The sequence below is a fragment of the Myxine glutinosa genome, chromosome 5 (genome assembly GCF_964187855.1).
Source record: "Myxine glutinosa chromosome 5, kmMyxGlut1.1, whole genome shotgun sequence".
In the NCBI taxonomy this organism is placed as follows: domain Eukaryota; kingdom Metazoa; phylum Chordata; class Myxini; order Myxiniformes; family Myxinidae; genus Myxine; species Myxine glutinosa.
Window position 1 is genome coordinate 82,473,659 of NC_136265.1, and position 25,573 is coordinate 82,499,231.

A 25,573-nucleotide genomic window follows, 5' to 3' on the forward strand; every position below is an offset into this window, starting at 1 on the left:
GCAACGGTTGCTGGAGTGAGATGTGCATGGAAGAAGTTTCGGGATCTGAGTGGCGTGCTGATGAGGAGGAGAGTGTCGTTGAAGCTGAAGGGAAAGGTGTATGCTGCATGTGTGAGAAGTGTTATGATTTATGGGAGCGAGACATGGGTAATGAACGTAGAGCAGCAACGAAGGCTTGAAAGGGTGGAAATGCGAATGGTTCAATGGATGTGCGGAGTGTCGTTGAGAGAGAGGAAGACAAATGATTAATTGCGAAAGATGATGGGAATAGAGCCTGTGATTGATGCTGTGAAGAGAAACAGGTTGAGATGGTTTGGTCATGTGTTGAGGAAGGATGAAAGTGACTGGTTGAGAAGAGTGATGGAAATGAATGTAGAAGGAAGTAGAGGATGGGGAAGACCGAGAAAGACTTGGCTAAAGATGGTGGAAGAAGAAATGCGGGCAAGGGGCTTAACAAGGGTAGATGCAGAAAATAGGGCAAAATGGAGAAGATTGTCATGGGGACCGCAAGGCTAACCCCCGCTCTTGCAGGGAAAATGGCCTTATAATGCCTGTTGTTGTTGTTGCTCCATATACTGCCAAAGTCTTTGTAACGATGTGAAGGGGAATATTAAATGATCTCCAATTTTTTAGCCTCCACAAAAAATATATATCTTCAAAATTCCAATGGGATGAGAATATAGCAACTCAACACTGGTTACTCGTGCTAGTACGTAATAAATAAATGTCTTTTGGTTCAGGAACCTTGACATTTTACACAACATAGAACACATTGATCTTTCATTGATCATTGTAGAACATGCGGAAATCTCTTATTGTCCAATTTTAGCGTTCAAGATTAAAATACGAGTTGTGATTTCTCGATCAGGAATTATTGTTCGTTTTTAAAACAAAACCCGAAAATTTGTAACGAAATCCTCGATCTGTGGCGAATCTGCAGATTGTAATTAAACAACACCCGAAAATTTGTAATGAATCGCGAATCTGCGGGTTGAAATTGATGAATTAACTATTTTCAGGGATCGTTTGAGTGAACTCACGTCTCACTGTCTTCACTCACACGTTGTTGTCTGCACTGTACTGTACTGTACAGTACTGTGCTAGTCTGTAGCACACCACACCACACCACACCACACTACACCACACTACACCACACTACACCACACTACACCACACTACACCACACTGTACAATTCACTTCTCTGTTCGCCATGAATGGAGATCTCTCAGGTGAGGATAACAGGTTGAACCCTCCGGGATCCTCGAGTTTCTCCGATGGAAGGAACTTGGTCGGTCCTGAAGATTCTCACTCGGACTGCAGGTTCAGGATCGCTCGACCTGAGGAGAACAAGTCCGGACACGGTACGTGATGTTTGCTGTTTAAATACATTTACATGGGGAATCACACCATGTACGGGGAGGGTTCACACGTACAAGATCGTGTCGATGTCCTGATCGGGTTCACTCTTACAAGATCGTGTCGATGTCCTGCTCGAGTTCCCTCGTACAAGATCGTGTCGATGTCCTGCTCGAGTTCCCTCGTACAAGATCGTGTCGATGTCCTGCTCGAGTTCCCTCGTACAAGATCGTGTCGATGTCCTGCTCGAGTTCCCTCGTACAAGATCGTGTCGATGTCCTGCTCGAGTTCCCTCGTACAAGATCGTGTCGATGTCCTGATCGGGTTCACTCGTACAAGATTGTGTCGATGTCCTGCTCGAGTTCCCTCGTACAAGATCGTGTCGATGTCCTGGTCGAGTTCCCTCGTACAAGATCGTGTCGATGTCCTGCTCGAGTTCCCTCGTACAAGATCGTGTCGATGTCCTGGTCGAGTTCCCTCGTACATGATATTGTCGATGTCCTGCTCGAGTTCCCTCGTACAAGATCGTGTCGATGTCCTGACCAGTAGAATCGATTCCGCTCGTTGTTATCGGAGCTCGAACGGAGATTTCGATTCCTGGGAGCAGATTCGTTAATCGACGATTTTGAGGAGAAGTTCGATCGTTTCCTCTTCTTCCCTCGGATTCTATTCAAAATAAAACTACTCCCTCCTTTATCTTTGTTATCATCACCCCTACACCTTCGGATCTGCAGGTGTAGGTGAAAGTTGTAAAGGTGAAGACGGTGGGAGTTTCAGATGGGATGTATATCGTGTGGTGAGTGGATGTATGTGTGGAAGTGAGTGGTTTGAAGGTTAAATGGTCCTTCGGTTCTACTTGTGTTATAAAGAAATCGATCCTGGTACATTTATTTGTAAACTACAACAGCACCAGGTGGAGAGCACACCTCCACCAAGGTTAAAGTTGACATTTTGTATCCACCGATAGGTCAGATCTGGAGCCAGGCCTGAACTAAAATCGAATCGGCTTGTTCTTGTCACCGACCTAACTCATCCACCAAGTGTTACCATAATCCATCCACAACTTTTTTGAAACGCCATGTTGTATATTGTTTGCGGCCCGATCTCTTCAAAAATTAAAAACAATTCTCCCATGCGGATCCAGATCTTCACCAAAATTGAATCGGTTTGTCTGTGTCACAAACCCAACCTGTCCACCAAATTTTGTCTGAATCTGTCCGCAACATTGAGATATCCTGTTAACAGACAAACAAACAAAAACAAAGATGTTTTGCACAGCACAATATTTGCAAAAATGCAAACAAACATTAGTTGCCATGGAAACAGAATCTGATCGGCTTGTTCTTGTCACCTAACCAACTCATCCCCAAGTTTTGTCATAAATCGTCCACAACTTTTTTTCAATATCATTTTTATATATCGCTTTTCGTCCGATCTCTCAATGGTGAAGAATCACTTTAAAATTAAATAAATCTCATATCTGAATCCATATTCAGATCCTCACAAAAATGGAATCGATTCTTCCTGGTCTCACACACCCAACCGGTGCACCAATTTCGTCAAAATCCATCCTCACCTTTTCGAGATATCCTGCTATGTATCGTTTTTGGCCCTATCTCCCAATGGTGAAGAATCACTTTAAAAATTATACTAGCCGGACCCGAATCTTCACCAAAATCTAATCATTTGGTCCTTATCACATACACTACCTCTCCACCAAATTTCGTCCGAATCTGTCCACCATTTTCCTGAGACGTCCTGCCCACAGATAGACAGACAGACTAACAAACAGCCAGACAGAGGGTCCAGCTTGGATTTGAATCTTAAGCCCATTCCAACCTGTCATCCTGATATTTCCCAGGCAGGGCGACTCAATAATGTGTGAGCCATCCCTCGGACAGACGTTAAACACAATAATTCTGCCGGAATTGGTCGGTGGTCGTTAAAGATCCCAAGGTTTTCCTGGCAGGCGAGCTATCGCCGGCACCCTTGGTCTTAAGCTGAAAGGGGCACTGCATGGGCGGCACAGCTGCACCTTGTCGTCTGAACCTCCACGCATCTAATTAACAGTCAACATTCTATACCCCACTGATCTTTGTCCGAGTTGATTTGCATCTCTGCCTCATGTGACCGTTTATTAACTTGTTAAAACACACCTGTCTCGCACATTCGCTCCAAAGTGTTCGTTTCACCAATCACAAGTGCTGTTCAACCACTCTTCACAAGACAGACGTGACATGTCTGCACATCATCATGACACATCATCATTATCATCATCATCATGACACAGATGTCATTTTATGTATGTGCTCGTGCATATAAAAATATAACGTGTATATAACGTGCGTGCGCTAACGTGTATATAAAAATCAGCAACGCTTCATGCACCTTGGACACAATTCCATTTAAGAGCTTACTAAATGGGACAGATCTCCGTGTACAGCTTCCCCATGGCCTTATATTCACAATTCGAGGCGTGTGTGTGTGTGTGTGTGTGTGTGTGTGTGTGTGTGTGTGTGTGTGTGTGTGTGTGTGTGTGTGTGTGTGTGTGTGTGTGTGTGTGTGTGTGTGTGTGTGTGTGTGTGTGTGTGTGTGTATGCATATATATATGCATTTGCGCATTCATGTTACATCGCACAATTCCAAATGGTCCATCAAGACGCACCATATACTCAGAGCACCTTTGAGCACCAACATACACTCAGAGCACATACGGTCACCTGGATGGTGACCACACAAATCAAAAATAAGTTGAACACACGTACCGGTTACCCAAAAGTTCACAGGGTCGTCCTGATCTCATATAAGCCATACATTCATACAATGATCATATACATGTAAATAAGGTATATTATATGAAACTGAAACAAGAGGCTGACATGGGCAATTGTACATCTCACAACAACAACAGCAACATGCATTTTAAGGCATGCATTCCCCCTCCCCCTCCCACGCCTCCTGCCCCCAAGCCCTCTCCCTCCCACACTTCTCCCTGCTCTCAAATGTTGTGGTTGTGTGCTTCCCCTTCTCTCCCCATCTTGTCTTCCGCTCGCTCTTTTTGTATATTTTGTTTGTCTGGTTGATTTGTTTGTGAAATAAATGTTAGCTCTTTCACGAGCCTCGATTCAGTATAAAAAAGAAAGACAAAAAAAAAGGCCATTTTCCCTGCTAGAGCGGGGATTAGCCTTGCGGTCCCCATGACGATCTTCTCCATTTTGCCCTATTTTCTGCATCTCTCCTTGTTACCCCCTTGCCCACATTTCTTCTTCCACCATCTTTAGCCAAGTCTTTCTCGGTCTTCCCCGTCCTCTACTTCTTTCTACATTCATTTCCTTCACTCTTCTCAACCAGTCACTTTCATCCTTCCTCAACACATGACCAAACCATCTCAAACTGTTCCTCTTCACAGCATCAATCACAGGCTCTATTCCCATCATCTTTCGCAATTCATCATTTGTCTTCCTGTCTCTCAACGATACTCCGCACATCCACCGAACCATTCGCATTTCCACCCTTTCCAGCCTTCGTTGCTGCTCTGCGTTCATTACTCATGTCTAGCTCCCATAAATCCAAACACTTCTCACACATGCAGCATACACCTTTCCCTTCAGCTTCAACGACACTCCCTTCCTCATCAGCACGCCACTCAGTTCCCTAAACTTCTTCCATGCACATCTCACTCGAGCAACCGTTGCCGAGTCTGATCCACCTTCTCCATTCAGCATGTCTCTGAGGTAGCAAAATGTTTTCACACCTTCCAGCTTCACGCTGTCTCCAAGATCCAACTCAACATTGCCTCCATCTGCAGCTCCCTCTGTGCACACCTTACATTTGAATGTAGCTGCCACACTGGTTAATGACCCTCTCAGACCACTACATTTTTGATGAACCCACTCAGCGCACATTGTACATTGAATGGAGTTCACGCCGACACCCTTCCTGCACACAGCACACGGCCACTTCCCAGTTCTTTCCACCTCACCACATGCTTTACCACTTGCCATCACCTTTGTCTTTCCGATATTCACCTTCAGACCTTTTGTCTCCATACATTCCTTCCACTTGTTCATCTTTTCCTTCAGTCCATCCATACTTTCCGCAATCAACACCAGATCATCTGCATACAACAACTCCCACAGTAAACCCTCCTTTACATTCTGATCCAGCACCTCCATCACAGCTACAAATAGTAGTTGACTTGGTACCGACCCCTGATGCACTCCCACCTTCACCTCAAACTCACCACTGTTCCCGTTCTTCGTCCTTACAGCTGTGCGCGCTCTTTTGTGCATTGCCATCACTACTCTGATCACCCATTCCTCCACTCCTAACTTCCTCAATGCCCATGTCAATACTTTGCATGGAACCCTATCGAATGCTTTCTCCAGATAAACAAACCCAAGAAACAACGTCTTCCTCTTCTCCATGTACTTCTCCTGCAACTGCCTCACAATAAAGAACACGTCTGTCGTTCCTCTTCCTGGCATAAATCCAAACTGCATTTCGTCGATCTTCACCTTCTTCCTTATCCTCCTCTCCAACACCCTTTCCAATACCTTCATTCCATGCTCCAATAACTTTATCGCTCGGTACGAGCCACACTCCAGAGGGTCATCTTTCTTTCCCCTTGTATCGAGGGACAAGGGTACGCAGTTCCCAATCCACTGGAATGCGGCCTTCTTTCACCACCAGATTACAGATCTCTGTCATTCTCTTAACACACCAACTTCCTGCTGCCTTCAACATATCTCCCACAACTCCCGTCGGCCCTCCCGCTTTTCTACTCTTCATTGCTTTTATCGCTTCCTCAACTTCCTTCTCAGTTATCTTCTCTGCCGGTCCTAAAACTCAGTTACTCCCTATGTTGCCATCCCATTCATTCTCTGTATTCAACAGCATTTCCATATATCTTTTCCATCTTCCTTTAATTCCATCTGGGTCCACAACGATTTGTCCCACTTCATCCTTCAAGCAACTCACCCCCATCACATCACACCTCTCTTTCGCTATCTGCCTTGCAATCCTGAATACCGCTCTCTGACCCTCTCCCGAATCCAAGTGTTCTCTGAACATTTTCCTACATGCCTCCTGGGCCTTTGCTACCTCTTTCTTTGCAGCCTTCTTGGCTGCCTTATAACTTTCATGCTCTGCCTTTTCTGCTCCCGTACCCTTCGCCTTCTGCCACTCCTTGAACTTCTTCCTCTTCTCGTCAATCCTCTTTCCAACTTCATCATCCCACCACCATGTTTCCGAGTGCCTCGGTGGTCCTTTTGTCCATCCACATACCTCACCAACGGCTCCCAACAGACTATCTTTCATTGACATCCAACCACTTTCAAGCTCAACCACATCATCCTCTGCCCTACTCAGCCTCTCTTTTAAAGCCTCCCTTACTGTCACCTCTTTCAACCTCCACACCTTCATTCTCGGTTGGTACTTCACCCGCCGAGCTCTCCTCGCACCTTTCACCCTTATGTCGCAGACAGCCAAGTGGTGCTGTGAAACAGCCTCCTCCCCCGGGAACACCTTTGTGTCCCGGAGGTGCCCCCTATGTCGCCTACGCACCATCAGGTAGTCAACGGTTGTCGTCAACCCACCTGACGTGTATGTAACAAGCTTATTATCCTCTTTCTGGAACTGAGTGTTACAAATCAACAAATCAGCTCCATCAGCAAACTCCAAAATCCTTTCACCTTCTCCATTTCTCACACCATATCAGTAACCCCCATGAACTCCCTCGAAACCGTCCATACTCCTTCCCACATGGCCATTTGGGTCTCCTCCTACCACAACAACTTCCTCATCTTTCACGTTTTCCATCAACTTCTCTATCGCACACCAGAACTTGTCCTTCTCTTCATCGCTCCGACCAACCTGCGGAGCATATCCCGAGATGACGTTCACAAAGAGCTTTCCAATCATCATTTTCACCATCATCAACCTATCACTCTCTCTCGTCACACTCACCACACTGTCCACAAACTCCTCATAAAACAGGACACCAACACCATTCACGCCCTCCGGGCACCCTTGCCACACAAATTTGTATTTCTGTCCCTGCCTACCCTTCACCATTCTCACACCACTTCCCTTCCATCTCGTCTCTTGCACACAACATATGTCCACTCTTCTTCTGACCAATACTTCCACCACTTCTCCTGATCTCCCTGTCATTGTCCCTACATTCCATGTCCCAAACCTCGGAAACCGATCTCCACTTCGGGCTGTACCCTGCCCATATGTAGTTGTAATTGTCATGGTTCTCCTTTTGAGGCAATGTTTTTATGGCCGGATGCCCTTCCTGACGCCAATCCTCTTAGTCACCTCTTACGACACGCAGGAATACGGTGTACCTATTCTAAACCAGGGTACACTCCGGGAACATGTATGTACATCTCACAGGAAGACTAAATCTATCAAGCACAAATGTTTACTCGTCGTCACCTGTAAACATCAGCTGGATCGAAGAATCAACTTCTGTGGCTGGAAATATGTACATGTATACCCTTTTTTGTGTGACATGACACAATATCTATTCATTCAAATATATCTTCCATACATTCACTGGTCGTTCGTTGTCACACTGCACATCATACACAACTCCGCACTCATTTACACCACCACCTTCACACATGAGTACACACGAAGGACCACAAAATACAAGGAAAACCACTGTCGAACATCATGTACCCAAAACTTTATTTCCAATTCAAGAACAACAAATTTCAATATTTTTCAAGCTTTTGCTGAGTAATTTAGACCTGAAGTAATTGATGAATCAATAATTCAATGTCCAAACTTTTGTCAGAAGAAGGATTGGCAAATTTTAATTCCCGAGGAGGATCTCACTTTTGTTTACAAGAATTTACACAGTAAGAAACAATAAACCCTTTCCAAAACAAGAAGAACACACTGCAAATCAAGAAGAGCACACTGCAAGATACACAACAAAATCCTAAGTCAAAATCCTAAAGTGAAAAGCTAAAGCTCTGCAGTCCAGAGTATCCTTTTTATACTTGTGAAGAAGAGAGAAATTGGGCTGGGGGCTGAGGGGGACAGGGAGGAGATAAATGTGATTGGTTGCATGAAGAAAAGGGGGAGGAGAGCGGTGGGGATTGGTATGGGTAGGAGGGATTGGGCTGCTGAAATGCTGGGCTGAGTGGGGAGAGATTAGGACTGCATATCAAATCTATCTATAATTCCAGTAATCTCTGTGTGTATGTGTGTGTGTCTGTGTGTGTGTGTGTGTGTGTTTGTCTGTGACCGCTGTTTCTCGACAACTACCGGTCCGATATACTTGAAACTTGCCAGGTATATTGCTGGGGACCCGAGGATGTGCCTTTTCAAGGTTTGAAATTAATCGGACAAGTGGTTCCCAAGGTATGGTCACCGTACTTGCAAGCCGTTCGCTTTGGCTTTGCGAATGGACCAAACCATTTCATGTAAATAGAGGGGGGGGGGGTTCTGTGGTCGTTACTGCCACGTGCAAGCCGTTCGCTTTGGCTTTGCGAATGGACCAAACCATTTCATGTAAATAGAGGGGGGGGGTTCTGTGGTCGTTACTGCCACGTGGTTTCAAAGTTTTTTTTTGTTGTTGTTGTTTGCACGCATGTTTTTTTTGCACGCACGTACGGGCAAGCACGTACGAGCAAGCACGTACGTGCGGGCACGCCCTAGTATTCTTAATGAGGCACATCTGTTTTTTTCCATTGTCCACATCAGACTGTGTGGAGCCAGAGTTCTCATGTTCGATACTACAAGGATATAGGAAAGGTCACTATGTGAATGTAAACTATAAGACTTTATATACTTTACTTATTAAACTTCAAAATATAATCTTAGAAATACCTGAATGAGTTTTGCAAGCACATATCCGTAATTCATTCATCTTCTAACATTATTGTTTCACAGGATTTGAGCATCACAACTTAGATCTTTTCAATCCACTGAGATTCAGATTATAATTTCAAACCTGCATGTTATTTAACTATCCTGACAATTCAGTAGATATCTATAATTTTAATTATTGCCTTTGGAAAAAGATTACTGGGAACCCGACCCAGTTTTAACTCAAAATGCCAGAGATAGCTCCCCTACTGAAGCAAACTTGCATGCAACTGCATCAATTACAGGTATTTATTTCCAAATTGTTGCCTATTTCGTTTTTGATAAACAAGACTGCATTGGCAATTCCATACGCAATTTTTAAGACTTAAAAACTCAGTCATAAGACCAATTTGTATGCGGAGCAAGTGGGAAGGAAGAAAAGATACACATGGAACCCATCCCCCACAGGTCACGTAAGCAAAACCATTCGTTTGAGGTGGGGGCGGGGGGGGTTGGGGGGGGGGGGAACACATTCTTCCACCTTGATTGTAATAGTATTGTTATGTCGGTGGGTAGGGCATACATAGATTTAGGTAGATCTGTATAGGTATCATGCTCCGGTTGTCGTGGGTAGCTAGAACCATCTCAATGTAAATAAGTAGAGGACCTGTCTAGCCCGTATGTAGGATTAAGTGTATCTTCGTCCCCACCACGAGGGGGCGGGGCATGTTAAGTAGTTGTAGGGAATATGCTAATTCCATTGTGTGTCGTTCCCTCTGTGAGCATCCCGGTGTCCCTTATGGCAATACATCCCATAGACATTAGCTAGGCCCAATAGCGCACCACATTAATTAATTCCCCCGCTGCCATAAGGACTGACCGGAAAGACAAGCAGGAAGCGGCCGCGTACAACGGCGCCATGGGAAGCAGACATCGTGCAAGGCAGGCAATAGCCACGCCCAGAAGGACTCGATTGACGGGGAGGGGCGAGCAACAACCAGAGCACCGATTGGAGAGTAGGGAGGGATGTGGGATTGGTCAGGGGAGGGGTAGAAAGCTTCCCCATGATTGGGGGTAAGGAAGGTGAAGGAGCGACGCAATGATTGGCCACCGACCGATGACACCATGGCCAATCAGTGCAGAAGGCGCAAAACCACTACCGAGAAGCAGGTCTCTGATTGGAGGAGAAGCGCCGGTGACGTGAAAAGGTGCATAAGGCTACAAGTAAACGACACACTGGTTGGCAGAGGAGGAGAGCTGACGTCAGAAGAACGCCAGTAAAACCTCTCACTCGCCGGCATTTTGAGCTCTTCCCTTGGCCCTTCTCGCTTTGGTTTCTTCCCTGCCCGGACCTCCCTTCTGCTTTTGCCTTTCGTTCCCGGTTGGACCATTCCTTTGCGAACCGCGAATTGCCTGCGTTACGGTGGACGTTGGAGAGATGTTGGAGCGCTGACGATCCTCTTGCCCGGCGTTCGCGCACGGGACCTTGCTGGCGTTCACGTGCAAGCCGGGCTTTCCGCTGGAGCGGGCGCGACCGGGGCGAGCGAGTGGCTCGGTGGCCTAGCAGTGTGCGAAGGGGGCCTTATCAAGGCCTAGTGGACAAGGGCGCGCCGAGGCCTGCTTCGCCCCAACATCGGAGCTGGACGGAGCCTGACCGACATCACACATCCAGACAGATAAGACGCATCCACAAACAAGGTTTTATTTGATTCATTCTTTCTGTGTCTTGTATTTCAAGTGAGGTCTGGGGACATCCCGATTTAGGATATTTATCTTCTGTCGCGTTCTTTGTTATCGGAGTCCGGCAATAAAGCCGCGCATTTTTGGACAGCAACTCCACTTTTGGTTTGAGTTATTAATTTGCAGGTGAAGACCGTGCGGGGCCGTCAGGTAAGCCACGGCATTATCCCCCAAACCCGCCTCCCCGTGTATGAAACGCCTCGTTAAGCTCGATTCCATCCGTGAACGCTCTGTCTTGACTGAGAGCCGTCCACACGACAGTATTTTGCATCTCACTGTGATGTTAACAACCGTTTAAGATACAAACAATGTTCCGTTACATATCCCACACTGAGTTAATTTCACTACGAACAGCTACAATGAAACCAAGTTTGTTTAGCCAAGACAAACAAACATTGCAAATGCAGAGCATTGTAAAGATGGAAATTAGTTTTTACCAAACACATTGGAAATTGTAAACCAGTTCTTTGAATGCTAATTTACTTTTCTCCTGGATCAGTCAACGTGGCGCCTTCACCTTGAAAACCTCCTCTTTAAAACAATATCTTTCTACAACCTATTTATTGAACTCAGTATAAAAAACATTTTAAAATATATTTGAGTATATTTTAAAGGCATTAACGTAACAAGATTTCCTAAATCATTACTCCACACTACAGGATAAATTCATCATTTGGGAAGACCTGGTTCAATTTCCCTGACAATTCTGAATATAATTTATATACAAGCACTCTCTATCGTCTAAAGTCTAAACTATCACTAAAGACAAGGTTTTAGACTATAAGGACAATGGACATATTTGTGTTTAAAAAATGTATAAACTTATATGTATCACGGTAAATAGTTTAAATTTCTCGCTGTTATAATGGTGACATAAAAAACCCAATTTTACCCAATGCCAGAGATAACTTGCCTACCGAAGACAACTTTTAACTACTTGATGGAAGTCATACAAATACTTGCACATGAGATGAGTAGGTTTTAAACACACAATTTTGACTGGAATAAATTTGTAGCCAGAGTTGTGGCTCAAGAAAATCACTCGGTTCACAAATAAATAATTTTACACTTCCACACTTACTTCAAATTTTCTAACCGTGTTCTCTGGAACTTTCCCTCAACGGGCCTGCGGACGTCTGTCCGACGGTTATTCTGACTTACTGATGTACATACTGTACATGGAAACCTCCCCAGCTGTTTTCAAGATGTACTCTGCTGCAGTACCTGCAAATAGGTGAGCGTTCTTACCCGGTCGTCCATTATGATTCCCGATCCTTAAACCTTATTTCCCTCTTAGTGAAGTCACCACAGGGTATTATTCCCTGGATTGGTCACTGAATCCTCTTTCCCTCAAGGTCCCACCTTGTAATACCTAAGATCCCATCTTAGTTCCTCAAAATTTGTCCTGCTCCACATAAAAACGGCTCGATTCCGGTTCAGATCCGCGCAAAGCCATGAAAAGGGCCCGAGTTTGCCTGGAGATGACAGCACGTTTCTCCTGAGAGATAAAACATCTCTCACCTTTTCGGTTACCCTTGAGACAACGGCTGCCACCTCCAGACGTCATCGGTTCCTTCATTCACGGCTTGGTCGGATCCGAGTCACAGCACCAAATATCTTGGCTCGATGTCTGCCTGTCCAATAAGAACTTGGGACAAACGCCTTAAGAATATGAGCCATTTTATTACGGAGCCTTTACACATGCGGGAAAACAGGAGGGCACGAATCTGGCCGGTTCCTTTCTCAAAATATAATCATCAGCGCATCCTGTTCATATACACAGGGGATAGCGCAAAAAAAGATAAGACATCTCTGCTGGGAGCTTGCCCAGAGGGTTTAGTCACATGCCCATAGCATCACACCAATTCCCTCAAGGCTCATCCTAATCAGTTGCGGAGGCCATTACTCTAAAAGGGGAGGGAGAGACGAACATTCCTGTGTTCAATTCACAATAGGGAGAGTGATAAAATGCAAGTTGGCTTTCCAGAGGAGATACAATAACACATTTGAGAGAACATAGACCGACAGGCTGTTCTAAAAGGCTGCAAGGCCCAATTAAAATGCAAGTAAAATGAAATTACTTCGACACCGCGTGGGACTTGCCTCTTTGCCACGTGGGACTTGTCTCTTTGCCACGTGGGACTTGCCTCTTTGCCGTGTGGGACTTGCCTCTTTGCCGTGTGGGACTTGCCTCTTTGCCGTGTGGGACTTGCCTCTTTGCCGTGTGGGACTTGCCTCTTTGCTGTGTGGGACTTGTCTCTTTGCCACGTGGGACTTGCCTCTTTGCCGTGTGGGACTTGCCTCTATGCCGTGTGGGACTTGCCTCTTTGCTGTGTGGGACTTGCCTCTTTGCCGCGTGGGACTTGCCTCTTTGCCGCGTGGGACTTGCGTCTTTGCCGCGTGGGACTTGCCTCTTTGCCACGTGGGACTTGCCTCTTTGCTGCGTGGGACTTGCCTCTTTGCCACGTTGGACTTGTTTCTTTCCAATGTGGGACTTGTCTCTTTGCCAGGTGTGACTTGCCTCTTTGCTGTGTGGGACTTGTCTGTTTGCCGTGTGGGACTTGCCTCTTTGCCACATCGGACTTGCCTCTTTGCCACGTGGGACTTGTCTCTTTGCCACGTGGGACTTGTCTGTTTGCCACGTGGGACTTGTCTGTTTGCCAGCTGTGACTTTGTTCTTTGCCACGTGGAACTTGCCTCTTTGCCGTGTGGGACTTGCCTCTTTGCTGTGTGGGACTTGCCTCTTTGCTGTGTGGGACTTGCCTCTTTGCCGCATGGGACTTGCGTCTTTGCCGCGTGGGACTTGCCTCTTTGCCACGTGGGACTTGCCTCTTTGCCGCGTGGGACTTGTCTCTTTGCCACGTTGGACTTGCCTCTTTGCTGCGTGGGACTTGTCTCTTTGCCACGTTGGACTTGCCTCTTTGCTGTGTGGGACTTGTCTGTTTGCCACGTGGGACTTGCCTCTTTGCCACGTGGGACTTGCCTCTTTGCCACATGGGACTTGCCTCTTTGCCACATGGGACTTGCCTCTTTGCCACATGGGACTTGCCTCTTTGCCACGTGGGACTTGTCTGCTTGCCAGCTGTGACCCTGGTTCTTTGCCACGTGGGACTTGCCTCTTTGCCGCGTGGGACTTGCCTCTCTGCCGTGTGGGACTTGCCTCTTTGCTGTGTGGGACTTGCCTCTTTGCTGTGTGGGACTTGCCTCTTTGCTGTGTGGGACTTGTCTCTTTGCCACGTGGGACTTGTCTCTTTGCCATGTGTGACTTGCCTCTTTGCTGTGTGGGACCTGACTTTTTGCCGCATGGGACCTGTCTCCTTGCCATGTAGGATTTGCCTCTTTGCTGTGTGGGACTTGCCTCTTTGCCACGTGGGACTTGTCTCTTTGTCACGTGGGACTTGTCTCTTTGCCATGTGGGACTTGTCTCTTTGCCACGTGGGACTTGTCTCTTTGCCACGTGGGACTTGCCTCTTTGCCACGTGGGACTTGCCTCTTTGCCACGTGGGACTTGCCTCTTTGCCGCGTGGGACTTGCCTCTTTGCTGCGTGGGACTTATATATTTGCCACGTGGGACTTGCCTCTATGCTGCATGGGACTTGCGTTTTTGCCGCGTGGGACTTGCCTCTTTGCCATGTGGGACTTGCCTCTTTGCTGCGTGGGAATTGCCTCTCTGCCACGTTGGACTTGTTTCTTTCCCATGTGGGACTTGTCTCTTTGCCAGGTGTGACTTGCCTCTTTGCTGTGTGGGACTTGTCTGTTTGCCGCGTGGGACTTGCCTCTTTGCCACATGGGACTTGCCTCTTTGCCACGTGGGACTTGTCTCTTTGCCGCGTGGGACTTGTCTGTTTGCCACGTGGGACTTGTCTGTTTGCCACATGGAACTTGCCTCTTTGCCGTGTGCGACTTGCCTCTTTGCCGTGTGTGACTTGCCTATTTGCCGCGTGGGACTTGCCTCTTTGCCGCGTGGGACTTGCCTCTTTGCCGCGTGGGACTTGCGTCTTTGCCGCGTGGGACTTGCCTCTTTGCCACGTGGGACTTGCCTCTTTGCTGCGTGGGACTTGCCTCTATGCCACGTTGGACTTGTTTCTTTCCCATGTGGGACTTGTCTCTTTGCCAGGTGTGACTTGCCTCTTTGCTGTGTGGGACTTGTCTGTTTGCCACGTGGGACTTGTCTCTTTGCCACGTGGGACTTGTCTGTTTGCCAGCTGTGACTTGTTTCTTTGCCACGTGGAACTTGCCTCTTTGCCACGTGGGACTTGTCTCTTTGCCACGTGGGACTTGTCTGTTTGCCAGCTGTGACTTGTTTCTTTGCCACGTGGAACTTGCCTCTTTGCCGTGTGGGACTTGCCTCTTTGCCGTGTGGGACTTGCCTCTTTGCTGTGTGGGACTTGCCTCTTTGCCACGTGGGACTTGCGTCTTTGCCGCGTGGGACTTGTCTCTTTGGCAGGTGTGACTTGCCTCTTTGCTGTGTGGGACCTGTCTGTTTGCCGCATGTGACTTGCCTCTTTTCCACGTGGGACCTGCCTGTTTGCTGTGTGTGACTTGCCTCTTTGCCGCGTGGAACTTGCGTCTTTGCCGCGTGGGACTTGCCCATTTGCCATGTGGGACTTGTCCATTTGCCATGTGGGACTTGCCCCTTTGCCACGTGGGACTTGCCCCTTTGCCACCTAATAATTGTCTCTTTGCCAGGTGGGATTCTTTCTATTCTACATGGGACTTTTTCTATTTAATAGAGTGTTTGCAATAAATAAATCAGACAATACAGTGCATATTTTATGTTTGTTTTTTTCTGTGTGTTGCCACGTGCTGATTTTTTTTTTTCTGTGTCGGATTTAGTTTTCCTGTTTCATCCACCGATTCCCTGAATTTTGTCCATTTCACCAAAAAGCAAAACACATGCTATTCAGAACTCTATTGGGATTTTTTGTTTAATTAGAAGTACTGTTTAAAGTCGAGTTTGAATGGGATGTTTTTATTTTCAGATTTTATTGTGGAAGTAAAGGTGGAGTCCGAGTTCATTGACGATTACCCCTCACTTGTCAAAGGTGTGGAGAACAACACCAATAACAAAAATAATTATCTTCAGTGATGGTTCCAACACATGCCTTCTTGGGAAAGCAATAAATTGTCAAATGTTTTGCAGATGAAGTGCCTGTGGGGAAGATGGAAACTTTCCAAAGTTCTTTCGAGACTTCCCAAGATGCTTTGAGCAATGAACATGTAAAGGAGGAACCACGTGAATCTCTTCCCATGGAGTCCAGCAAAGCTGTTCAGCTGCTTGAGGGTAAGCCAAACATCATAATGAACACATCACATGGTTTTTACTTATTTGTTTGTTCTTTATCAATGATGAAACCTTTTTGTTCCAAACTCTGGAATAACAGATCCATTAAATTGTGGTCAACCAAGTGAGCTTGTTTATATTGACTGGAAATGGTTATTATTTGCTTTTAAAATACCCAAACATTTTAATGCAATTTGTATTTCTGGCCTTTGCTCAGGATTGATCGGACAAATTACGCCAAGTTTGAAGAGTCTCTGCTTTATGAATGTACACCTTTGAAATAGCATTGGAAATAACAAATCAAGTGAGATGACTGGAACTTGAAAGGTTTGAACGACAAGTTTGTGACGATCTAAACATGTGAAACGAGAGGCGTGTTGCCACGTGGGACTTGTAGCATCACTCCGTGTCAATTGCTAAAAAATAATTCAAAATCCTCTGATCGAGGTCCACAATGTTGCACTCACCTGCACCGTGTTTGGATAACTTAATGTGAAAGTGCGTTCTCCAAATCAGTTCCATAACTATCTTAAAACATCTACTATCTGATGGTTCCTTCACCACAATGTGTTCAACCTGGAACATTTCCCAGAACAAACCTGGAACAAGAAACCTGGAACATATTTTGAATCATTGGTAGCCTCTCCCAGCTAAGCTTGAGTTGTACACCACAACATTCAGGTTCAATCTCATCTCACCATTTCTGTCTCTCCTATTGGACACTAGCTTGTGCTCTGACCACATTCTAGATTCCATTCCCGATTGCTGTTTTGATTTTTCTCTTGAAACCTTTCTTAACGTTTTACGTACCAGCTGACATATGAAAATACCTCAGCCCATTCCCCGAAAAACAGTGATTACATCTCTCACAGATAACCTGCATAAGATCAAAAAATACTCCCACACCTGAAGCATGAGTTTTAACCCAGGTAGTCCTAAATACTCACAGTACCTCTGAAAGGATAAATCAACCAACTCTCATATTTACTTATTCGACTAACCTTGTGCTATTTCTAAAGAAGTTTATTTTTGACAACTTTGTTGGTATATATATTTTTTTGTCTACAAGATTGAGGCTCGTGAAAGAGCAAACATTAATCACACAAAAAGTCAAACCGACACATAAAACACAAAATAAGGGGAGCGGTAGACAAGATGGGGAGAGAGGGGGAAGGACGCAAACACAATGTTTGAGAGCAGGGACATCGAGAGAAATTTGGGAGGGGGAGGGCTTGGTGGGAGGTGGGAGAGGTATAAAACATATGGACACTGCAAGGACTTCCAGGAAAGAAGTTGGAATTTCAAAAAAAGTGTATCTGGGATGAATTAGCGGGGGTAGAAAAGATCAAGGTTTTGGATGGGGGAAGATAAGAGATGGTGGTGAACAGCTGTTTTAAAGACCTGGAGGGAGGAGTGGGATTGAAGGGAGTGGGTGAGTTTGTTCCAGAGGTGGGAGAAAAGGGGAATGAAAGAGTGAAGGTGAGCAGAGAGCCTAGATTTTGGCAGTTTAACCATAAGAGGGTTGCTGGCAGATCTTGTGCGACCTGGAGGAATATTAGGGGGACAGACCACAGAGAGAGCTGGGGGAGCAAGGCCGGAGAGGAGTCGGTAGAAGACAGAAAGACCACCAACATGCCTGCAGTGAGTGAGTGAAAGCCCCTCGGAGATAGGTTCATCGCAGGAGATTCCAATGATTCTGAAATCTTTGGTTTCAACAGCGTGAAGCCGAGCTAGGTGTGAGGCAGGAGCACCGGCCTAGAGGGGGGAACAGTATTCCATTGAGCTGTGGATGAAAGCCTTGTATGTATGAAATTGTCAGAGGCAGCTCAGGTGTGCCAAGGAAGGACTTCGCACGACGGAGGATGCCCAGTCGGTGACTGGCTTTGGAAGCCAGCTTGGAAATGTGGTTTTCCCAAGAAAGATCATGGCAGATAGTGAGACCCAAAAGCTTGAGTGACAGAACTTCTTGGAGAGGATTGTTGAGAAAGTATATGGGAGGGTTTTCCAGTCGGTCTTTTCGGAGAGACATCGTAAGAGTGTGAGATTTGTCAGGATTGAAAGACATGTTCCACTTGCTTGACCAGTCTGTGATTTTGTCCAGGTCTGCAGAGAGTGAGGAGGCTGCAGACTGCCGATCTGAGGGATGAGGAATGGAGCGGCAGATAGTGGAGTCATCAGCAAAGAGATAGAGAGGATTTTCCCGTGTGTCGGAGAGATCATTGCTGACGACCAGAAATAGCACAGGGCCCAGAACACTACCTTGAGGAACTCCAGCCAGAACAGGAAGGGGAGATGAGAGAAATCCATTCAGGGCCACACGTTGCCTACGACCAGAGAGGATTTTGAGTTTTGAGCAAGCCATGAGTGGAGATTTCCATGGATACCATAGGAGGAGAGTTTGGTGAGCAGAGCAGGGTGCCAGACCGTATCGAAGGCACGTGATATGTCAAGGGAGACAGCTCTGATTTCCTGTTTGGCATTGAGGACCTCCATCCATGGTTGAGACAGCAGAAGCAACATGTCCAGAGTAGAATGACCTGGTCTGAATCCAAATTGATGATCGGAGATCAACCCATTGGAGAAGAGGAAAGATTTGATATCCGAAGCAATGATGGATTCCATGACTTTGCTGATAATTGGGAGCAGGCTGATTGGTCTGTCGTTGCAAGGATTTGTTTTTGCACATTTTTTGTGCAAAGCCGTAATGTTTGCTGATTACCAAGATGCTGGCAGATTACCTTGAGCAAAAGAGAGAGTGAAAAGAACAGAGAGAGGGTGAGATAGAGCAGCAGAGCAGGATTTTAGGACCCATGGGCTGATGCCATCTGGTCCAGTTGCAGAATCAGAGTCGAGGTTTGACAAAAACTTCTCCACCTTGTCAGCAGAGAAGGACACAGAGTCCAGGAGCAGTTCGGTTCGACTGGGAAAGGTGGGGACAGAGAGAGATGGGTTTGGGCCACAAGATTTTGAGGCAAACACAGAGTTAAGGCATTCGGCTTTGTCACGTGCGGTGTCAACTGTGTAGCCATTTGAGGTAAGGGAGGGGATGGAGGGGGAACAAACACCAGAAACAGATTTGACCAGACTCCACCAGGATTTGGAGGAAGGAGACAGGTTTGAGAGTTTAATCTTGAGTGTGGAGAGATAGTGCTTCCTGGCACTCCTGAGGGTAGACACACACTTGTTCAGAGCTTGGTGGAAGGAACTGAGATTGCTTGCAGTTGGATTTGCCTTCCAAGAGGCAAAGGCAAGTTGTTTCAGGGCAACTGCCTCACCACGAGATTCAGTGTACCACTGTACCATGGATGGGAGGAAGGGCAAGACATCTGAAGATGAGATGGGATAAATCTGTGCATGAGAGAGAGCAGTTTGCTTTGTAAGAATTCCCAGGAAGAATTGATGTCAGAGGCAGTGGAGATGGGAGACCAGTCCAGATGATTGATGGCTGCTTGCAGACCGTGCCAGTCAGCCTGAGTGAAATGCCAGGCTCGTCGGCGCTGAGGAGGCTCTCTGTGAATTGCCAGAGAGATGTCCACTTTGACAAGCACATGATCAGAAGAACCGATTGGAGCAAAATAAGAGCAGCAGACATTTGCAGGGAAGTTTGTCATAACCAAGTCTAGAAGAGATGATACTCCATTGACTGAGATCCGGGTCGGGAAATTGACAGATTGTGTCAGTCCCAATGAGTCGCAGAAGTCCTTTGCTGAGGTGCCATGGCTGGTGAGAGAGGAACCCACACCCAGCCAGCTGGCATGATGACAGTTGAAGTCGCCACATATGAGGAAGAGAGAGTTTGGATGAGTTGATAGAAGTTGGTCCATGTTGTCTGACAGCGAAATGTAAATGGAGTCATCACTGTTTTGAGGACGGTACAGAACACATATAAACAAAAGGTGGGAGCGGAGAGGAAGCCGTAGCCAGAGGTACTCTTGGGGGTGGGGTGGAGAGAGGGCAGTGCAAGGAGAATGAGGAAGAGAGTTTTTGATAAAGATAGCCACCCCACCACCAGGACGAGGCTCACGTCTATCATACCGGAGGAGGGAGTAACCAGGAAGAGATATTAAGGAATCGGAGACATCTTGAAGGAGCAAAGTTTCTGTTGAGCAGATCAAGTCTGGATTGTCAGAAGCAACCTGAATGGAGAGATCAATCAGGTTTGAGCGAAGGCCCCGGATGTTTGAGGTCCATACCGTTAATGAGGAGAGAGGGGGAGCATCGGGTGCAGGACAGGGGAGGCGAGGGGTAGGGTCAGATGAAGGATGAGAGGGGGAGGTAGGGAGAGCAGTTGATGGTGTGTCAGAGATTACAGAAGAGTTACAAGAAAGGGAAGGATGAGGAGGACGAAAGGTTTGATGGTGATGGGATGAGGCACAGTGAGGGGTTGTTTGAGGGGGGGGGATGGGGGGGGGGGAGGAAAGTTTTAGGTTGGGGGAGGTGGAGGCATGAGATAGAAGGGAGACTAAGTGGGGAGGAGGCAGCTTTGAGGAGGAGATGGGAGGGGGGAGAATTTGGGAGGGATGGTTTGGGGGGAGATTTGAAGGGAGGGGCTGGGGGGGGAGTTTTGAATGGGAGGGGCAAGGGGGGAGTTTAGGAGGGGAGGGGAAAGGGGGGAGTTTAGGAGGGGAGGGGCAAGGGGGAAATTTGGAGGGGAGGGGAGGGGCATGGGGGAGTTTAGAAAGTGGATGATTAATGAAAGACGAACATTTATAACAAATTGGGTTTTTTGTGATTTTCAAGTTAGCGTTCCGTTTAAGAACGATAGAGGAGGGGTGGAATGAATGTGAATTTAGAGCATGTAGTGATTTAGAATTATAAGAGATTTAATATTTTTTTGAAATGGAATGAGTTGGAGAGGAAATTGAAATAACCTTTTAAATAGGAAGAAAAACAGCGTGTTGTAATATTCTACTGAATAAAACACTCCAGGGGAAAGTTTAAACATATTTAAAAAGAACCATGAAGAACAGTCTTCTATTCAGAAAAATACCAACGGGGAGAGGGAGCGTAGAGGGACAACCACGAATCACGTGAACGGGGGAAAAGGTGGAAGGCAAGGAGATAATGGGGGCGGGGCGAGACAGCGCACATGGATAGAAGCACATGATGGGGCACTTCACACGTGGAGAATCGGAAATAAATGTTGGGGTTTTTTGGGGGGGTTTTGGATGGGGTGGGGGGGTTAAAACGTTAGACAAAGAGTAGATGTTCGGGGAAGTTTGGGGGAGAAGGGAAAAATCTAAGAACCGAGCAAAAACAGCGAAGGAAGAAACAAACTTCGACGGGGGGCCGGGGAAGCCTGAGGCAAGGCCGCACATGCGCGGCAAACAGAAACGATTAATTTATGAAAGATTAACACCGAGAAACTTCCAAGGGTCACACTATAGGTTCACACACCGAAAGACAAATACAGTTTCGACAAAACACAATTGTGAACAATGACTTAACTTTGAAAACGTGGAGAACGTGTCCAGCTTCGAAAATCTGTCAAATCTGTATCGGAAAATCTGAATCACTATTCCCGATGGTGTCTCCATGAAAGGGCTAATTTTCCATGTGAGCTTTCAAAGGCAAGTGCAAGTGCAAGTCGTATATAAAGTCTACATCATGCTTGTCTTCCCTTAATTCTTCTGACTGTCACAAAAAACCTTTTCAGAGCACTGTGAATTATTATTCTCCCTTGAGAGTTGGTACCCTTAAGTTGTTTCACCCCTCTTTTCTGGAAATTGGAGAAGCTAGAGCTTTGACAATCATTCCTTGTTGGCGGACGGGCAGAACGATGCATACTGAATTCAACAGAATGTTCATTGAAGTTTGATAACTGCCGTGAAAAGCGAGGAGCTGACGTTTCGAGTGTTAACCCTTCGTTGGATGGAGCCACACTTTTGATTGAATACATTTTACAGAACAACGTCTGATAATGTAGTTTGTGTTTCCTCAAATGTAATTTGTGTGAAATATTTGTCAATTTTCCGATACTTTTCAAAGATGGTTTTGAATATTTATACTTTTTGTGATTTACCTTCACAGAGAAACAAATGAAACTGGCTTCTTGTTCCAACTGTTCCAAGTTGTTCAACCCAGAAGTTTTCAATCCACACATGACTCGGACCATTTGTGATGAAACTGACAAGTTTGGCATCGTGTCTTCCAATCGCAGTTGTAAAAGTTGTGCAGAGACATTGAACAATATCCAAGGAAGTGGGAGATCATACAAGTGTTCTGTATGTGACGAATCATTTACTCTTTTGTCATCTTTAAATCGTCATCAAAAAATACACACAGGTCAGAATCTCCTGAATAATGATCCTTCACCAAAAAAGGAGGTGGAGATTTTGAGTTCAGGGAGACCTTCATCCCATATCTTAAAGGTAGAAAGTGGAGAAAATGACCACTGTGAGAAATTCCGCAAGTGCTCTGTTTGCAGTAAGGATTTTCCAAATTCTTCGTCATTGAAAAGACATGAAAGAATCCACACAGGTGAGAAGCCGTACAAGTGTTCTGTGTGTGGCAAGGTTTTTCGTCAATCCTCTAAGTTATATGAACATAAAAAAATACACAGTGAACGAAGACTGCACAAGTGCTCTGTTTGCAGTAAAGATTTTAAGGCTTTCTCATCAATGAAAACACATAAAAGTATTCACTCAGGTGAGAAGCCTTACAAGTGTTCTGTGTGCAGCAAAGATTTTCGAATTTACGCGTCAATGAAAATGCATGAAAGAATTCACACAGGTGAGAAGCCATACAAGTGTTTTGTTTGTGGCAAGGTTTTTGGTCAATCCGCACATTTATATGAACATAAAAAAATACACAGTGGAAGAAGACCGCACAAGTGCTCTGTTTGCAACAAGGATTTTATAACTTCCTCATCAATGAAAAGACATGAAGGAATACACACAGGTGAGAAGCCTTACAAGTGTTCTGTGTGTAGCAAGGATTTTCGAATTTACGCATCATTTAAAATACATCAAAGAATTCACACAGGTGAGAAGCCGTTCAAGTGTTTTGTTTGTGGCAAGGTTTTCGGTCAAAACTCACATTTATATGAACATAAAAAAATACACAGTGTAAGTAGACCACACAGGTGCTCTGTTTGCAACAAGGATTTTCTAAATTCCCCATCAATGAAAATACATGAAAGAATTCACACAGGTGAGAAGCCGTACAAGTGTTCTGTGTGTGGCAAAGCGTTTACTTGTTCATCATATTTATATAAACATAAAAAATTACACACGGGAGAGAGGCCCCACAAGTGTTCTGTGTGCAACAAGGATTTTACAACTTCCTCGGCAATGAAAATACATGAAAGAATTCACACAGGTGAGAAGCCGTACAAGTGTTCTGTGTGCAGCAAGTCCTTCTGTCAATCCTCTCAGTTATTTCACCATAAAAAAGTACACAGTGGAAGAAGACCGTACAAGTGCTCCGTCTGCAGTAAGGAATTTCGAACCTCCTCTTCAATGAAAAGACATGAAAAACTTCACACGGGTGAGAAGCCATACAAGTGTTCTGTGTGCAACAAATCATACATTGCATCATCATATTTAAAAGAACACCAAAAGATACACAGTGGTGAGAAGCCGTACAAGTGTTCTGTTTGTAGCAAGGAATTTATTTATTCAAAGTATTTGTATCAGCATCAAAGAATACACACAGGTGAAAAACCCTACAAATGTTCAGTTTGTAAAAAGGACTTCAGGGATTCATCATATTTATATCGGCATCAAAAAATACACACAGGGGAGAAGCCTTTCAAATGTTCTGTGTGTCCGAAGGCCTTTACTTTCTCGGAAGTTTTGAAGAATCATCAAAGAATACACACAGGAGAAAAACCATTCAAGTGTTTGGTTTGCAACAAGGATTTTGGTCATTCTTCACATTTATATGAACATAAAAAAGTACACAGTGGAAGAAGACCGTTCAAGTGCTCCGTTTGCAGTAAGGATTTTCAAAATTCCTCAGCAATGAAAACCCATCATAGAATTCACACAGGTGAGAAGCCGTACAAGTGTTCTGTGTGTGGCAACGCGTATGCTTGTTCATCAAATTTATATAAACATCAAAAGGTACACCCTGGAGAGGTGAGAGGGGCCTCACAAATAAATGTTCTGTAAGTTATGCACAAGAGATTTAGCAAATTCCTCATCAGACATGGAGAAATTCACACAGTTGAGAAGGAAAGGGCGTAATGTTACAAATGCAAACAAACTTGGGAACGGCTATTCCAAAAACATTGTCATTAAAATATCACTTTGGTGGAGCAAAATTAAACTCTTATGAAAACATAAGAGGTTGCAGCAAGGACAAGTCGAAGATGGAATAAGAAGTGAATGGTACCCAACAAATGGAGAACTTCCTTCAAAGCCACAACGGATGAATATGACACAAACTTGGGATGAAAATCCCACAGTACGAACTTTGGAAGAGTAGGAGCACTCAACAGACCAATGGAACTGCACAGCAGATTGAGAGACGAGAGACTAGTGCAGCACGACAAGAGAAACTGAGATACTGTTCTTCTTGAGAAGCAGAATATAATGACAAACAATTCACAATAACTGAACGTGAAGTTGTGCAACAGGATGGGAACTCAGACCATGGCTCAATACCAGAAGCCCAACAGCAAGACCAGAACATAACAGAATGATATGATGCAGATCCACCGTTGGGGAGAGAGAGTACAAGTACAACCTGTGAATGCAGATGAGAAGACTTGTTTGTGTTTATTTATTTTTTATTTGTTTTGGTCTATTTTCTCAAGGCTTGTGGATAAGTTTGCAATAAACGAAGAGAAAATAACCATGAAATCTGATTTAATTGTAAAACAACTTCGTACCACGATCATTTCCATTAGTGTTGAAAAGTCAATTTTAGAAAGTTCCTTTGACCAGTTTCACTTAACAGGTTTGGCATCACAGAAGGCTAATTTCCTGGATCCACGGTATCTCTCGTAACATCTGTGGCCAATCCAAACTTTTTGGACAGTCCTATCCACACAATGCAACGACTGTGATGATCCAATCTTTCTTCTCCAATGAGTATCTGTGTTCGTAAAATTTCACCATCGAGTAAAAAGACTTTTACATATCGTAAAAGTGTTGCAAGGAGTGAGCTAGATGGATATTTTAGGCATGGTAAATCACGTTACAAAAAAATACATGTGAAAAAGCTAGTTCTCTTTATTACGCATGTCTCCTCAAACAGAAAGTAGCATTAAAACTAAACGTACATTGTCAAACAGCCAGATATATTATTTCACACCTTAAAAGTGTTAAAATAATTGGTGGTTGAATTCAGTGAAATTATATACAAATCCAGTTCACATTTCAAGTCAATCGGATGAAAATTGAGGATTTTAGAAATTC

The 25,573-nt window shown here is 45.3% G+C and overlaps 1 protein-coding gene across 1 annotated transcript; it reads left to right on the plus strand.

Annotated features, from left to right (window-relative positions):
• The first annotated feature begins 1,064 nt into the window (after nt 1–1,064).
• Nucleotides 1,065–25,012, plus strand: LOC137427415 (uncharacterized). Its single transcript, XM_078778228.1, has 4 exons — nt 1,065–1,362; nt 15,907–15,969; nt 16,068–16,208; nt 22,239–25,012. Exons 1-4 carry the CDS (start codon nt 1,212–1,214, stop codon nt 24,320–24,322), a joined length of 2,439 nt encoding a protein of 812 aa, XP_078634354.1. The 5' UTR covers nt 1,065–1,211; the 3' UTR covers nt 24,323–25,012.
• The last annotated feature ends 561 nt before the right edge of the window (nt 25,013–25,573 follow it).

Excerpts from the sequence above, each read along its gene's own strand:
- LOC137427415 (XM_078778228.1), top strand. The coding sequence starts at position 1,212 with ATGAATGGAGATCTCTCAGGTGAGGATAACAGGTTGAACCCTCCGGGA. Across the intron at positions 15,970-16,067 it reads TTACCCCTCACTTGTCAAAG|ATGAAGTGCCTGTGGGGAAG; the intron begins GTGTGGAGAACA and ends AATGTTTTGCAG. Across the intron at positions 16,209-22,238 it reads AGCTGTTCAGCTGCTTGAGG|AGAAACAAATGAAACTGGCT; the intron begins GTAAGCCAAACA and ends TTACCTTCACAG.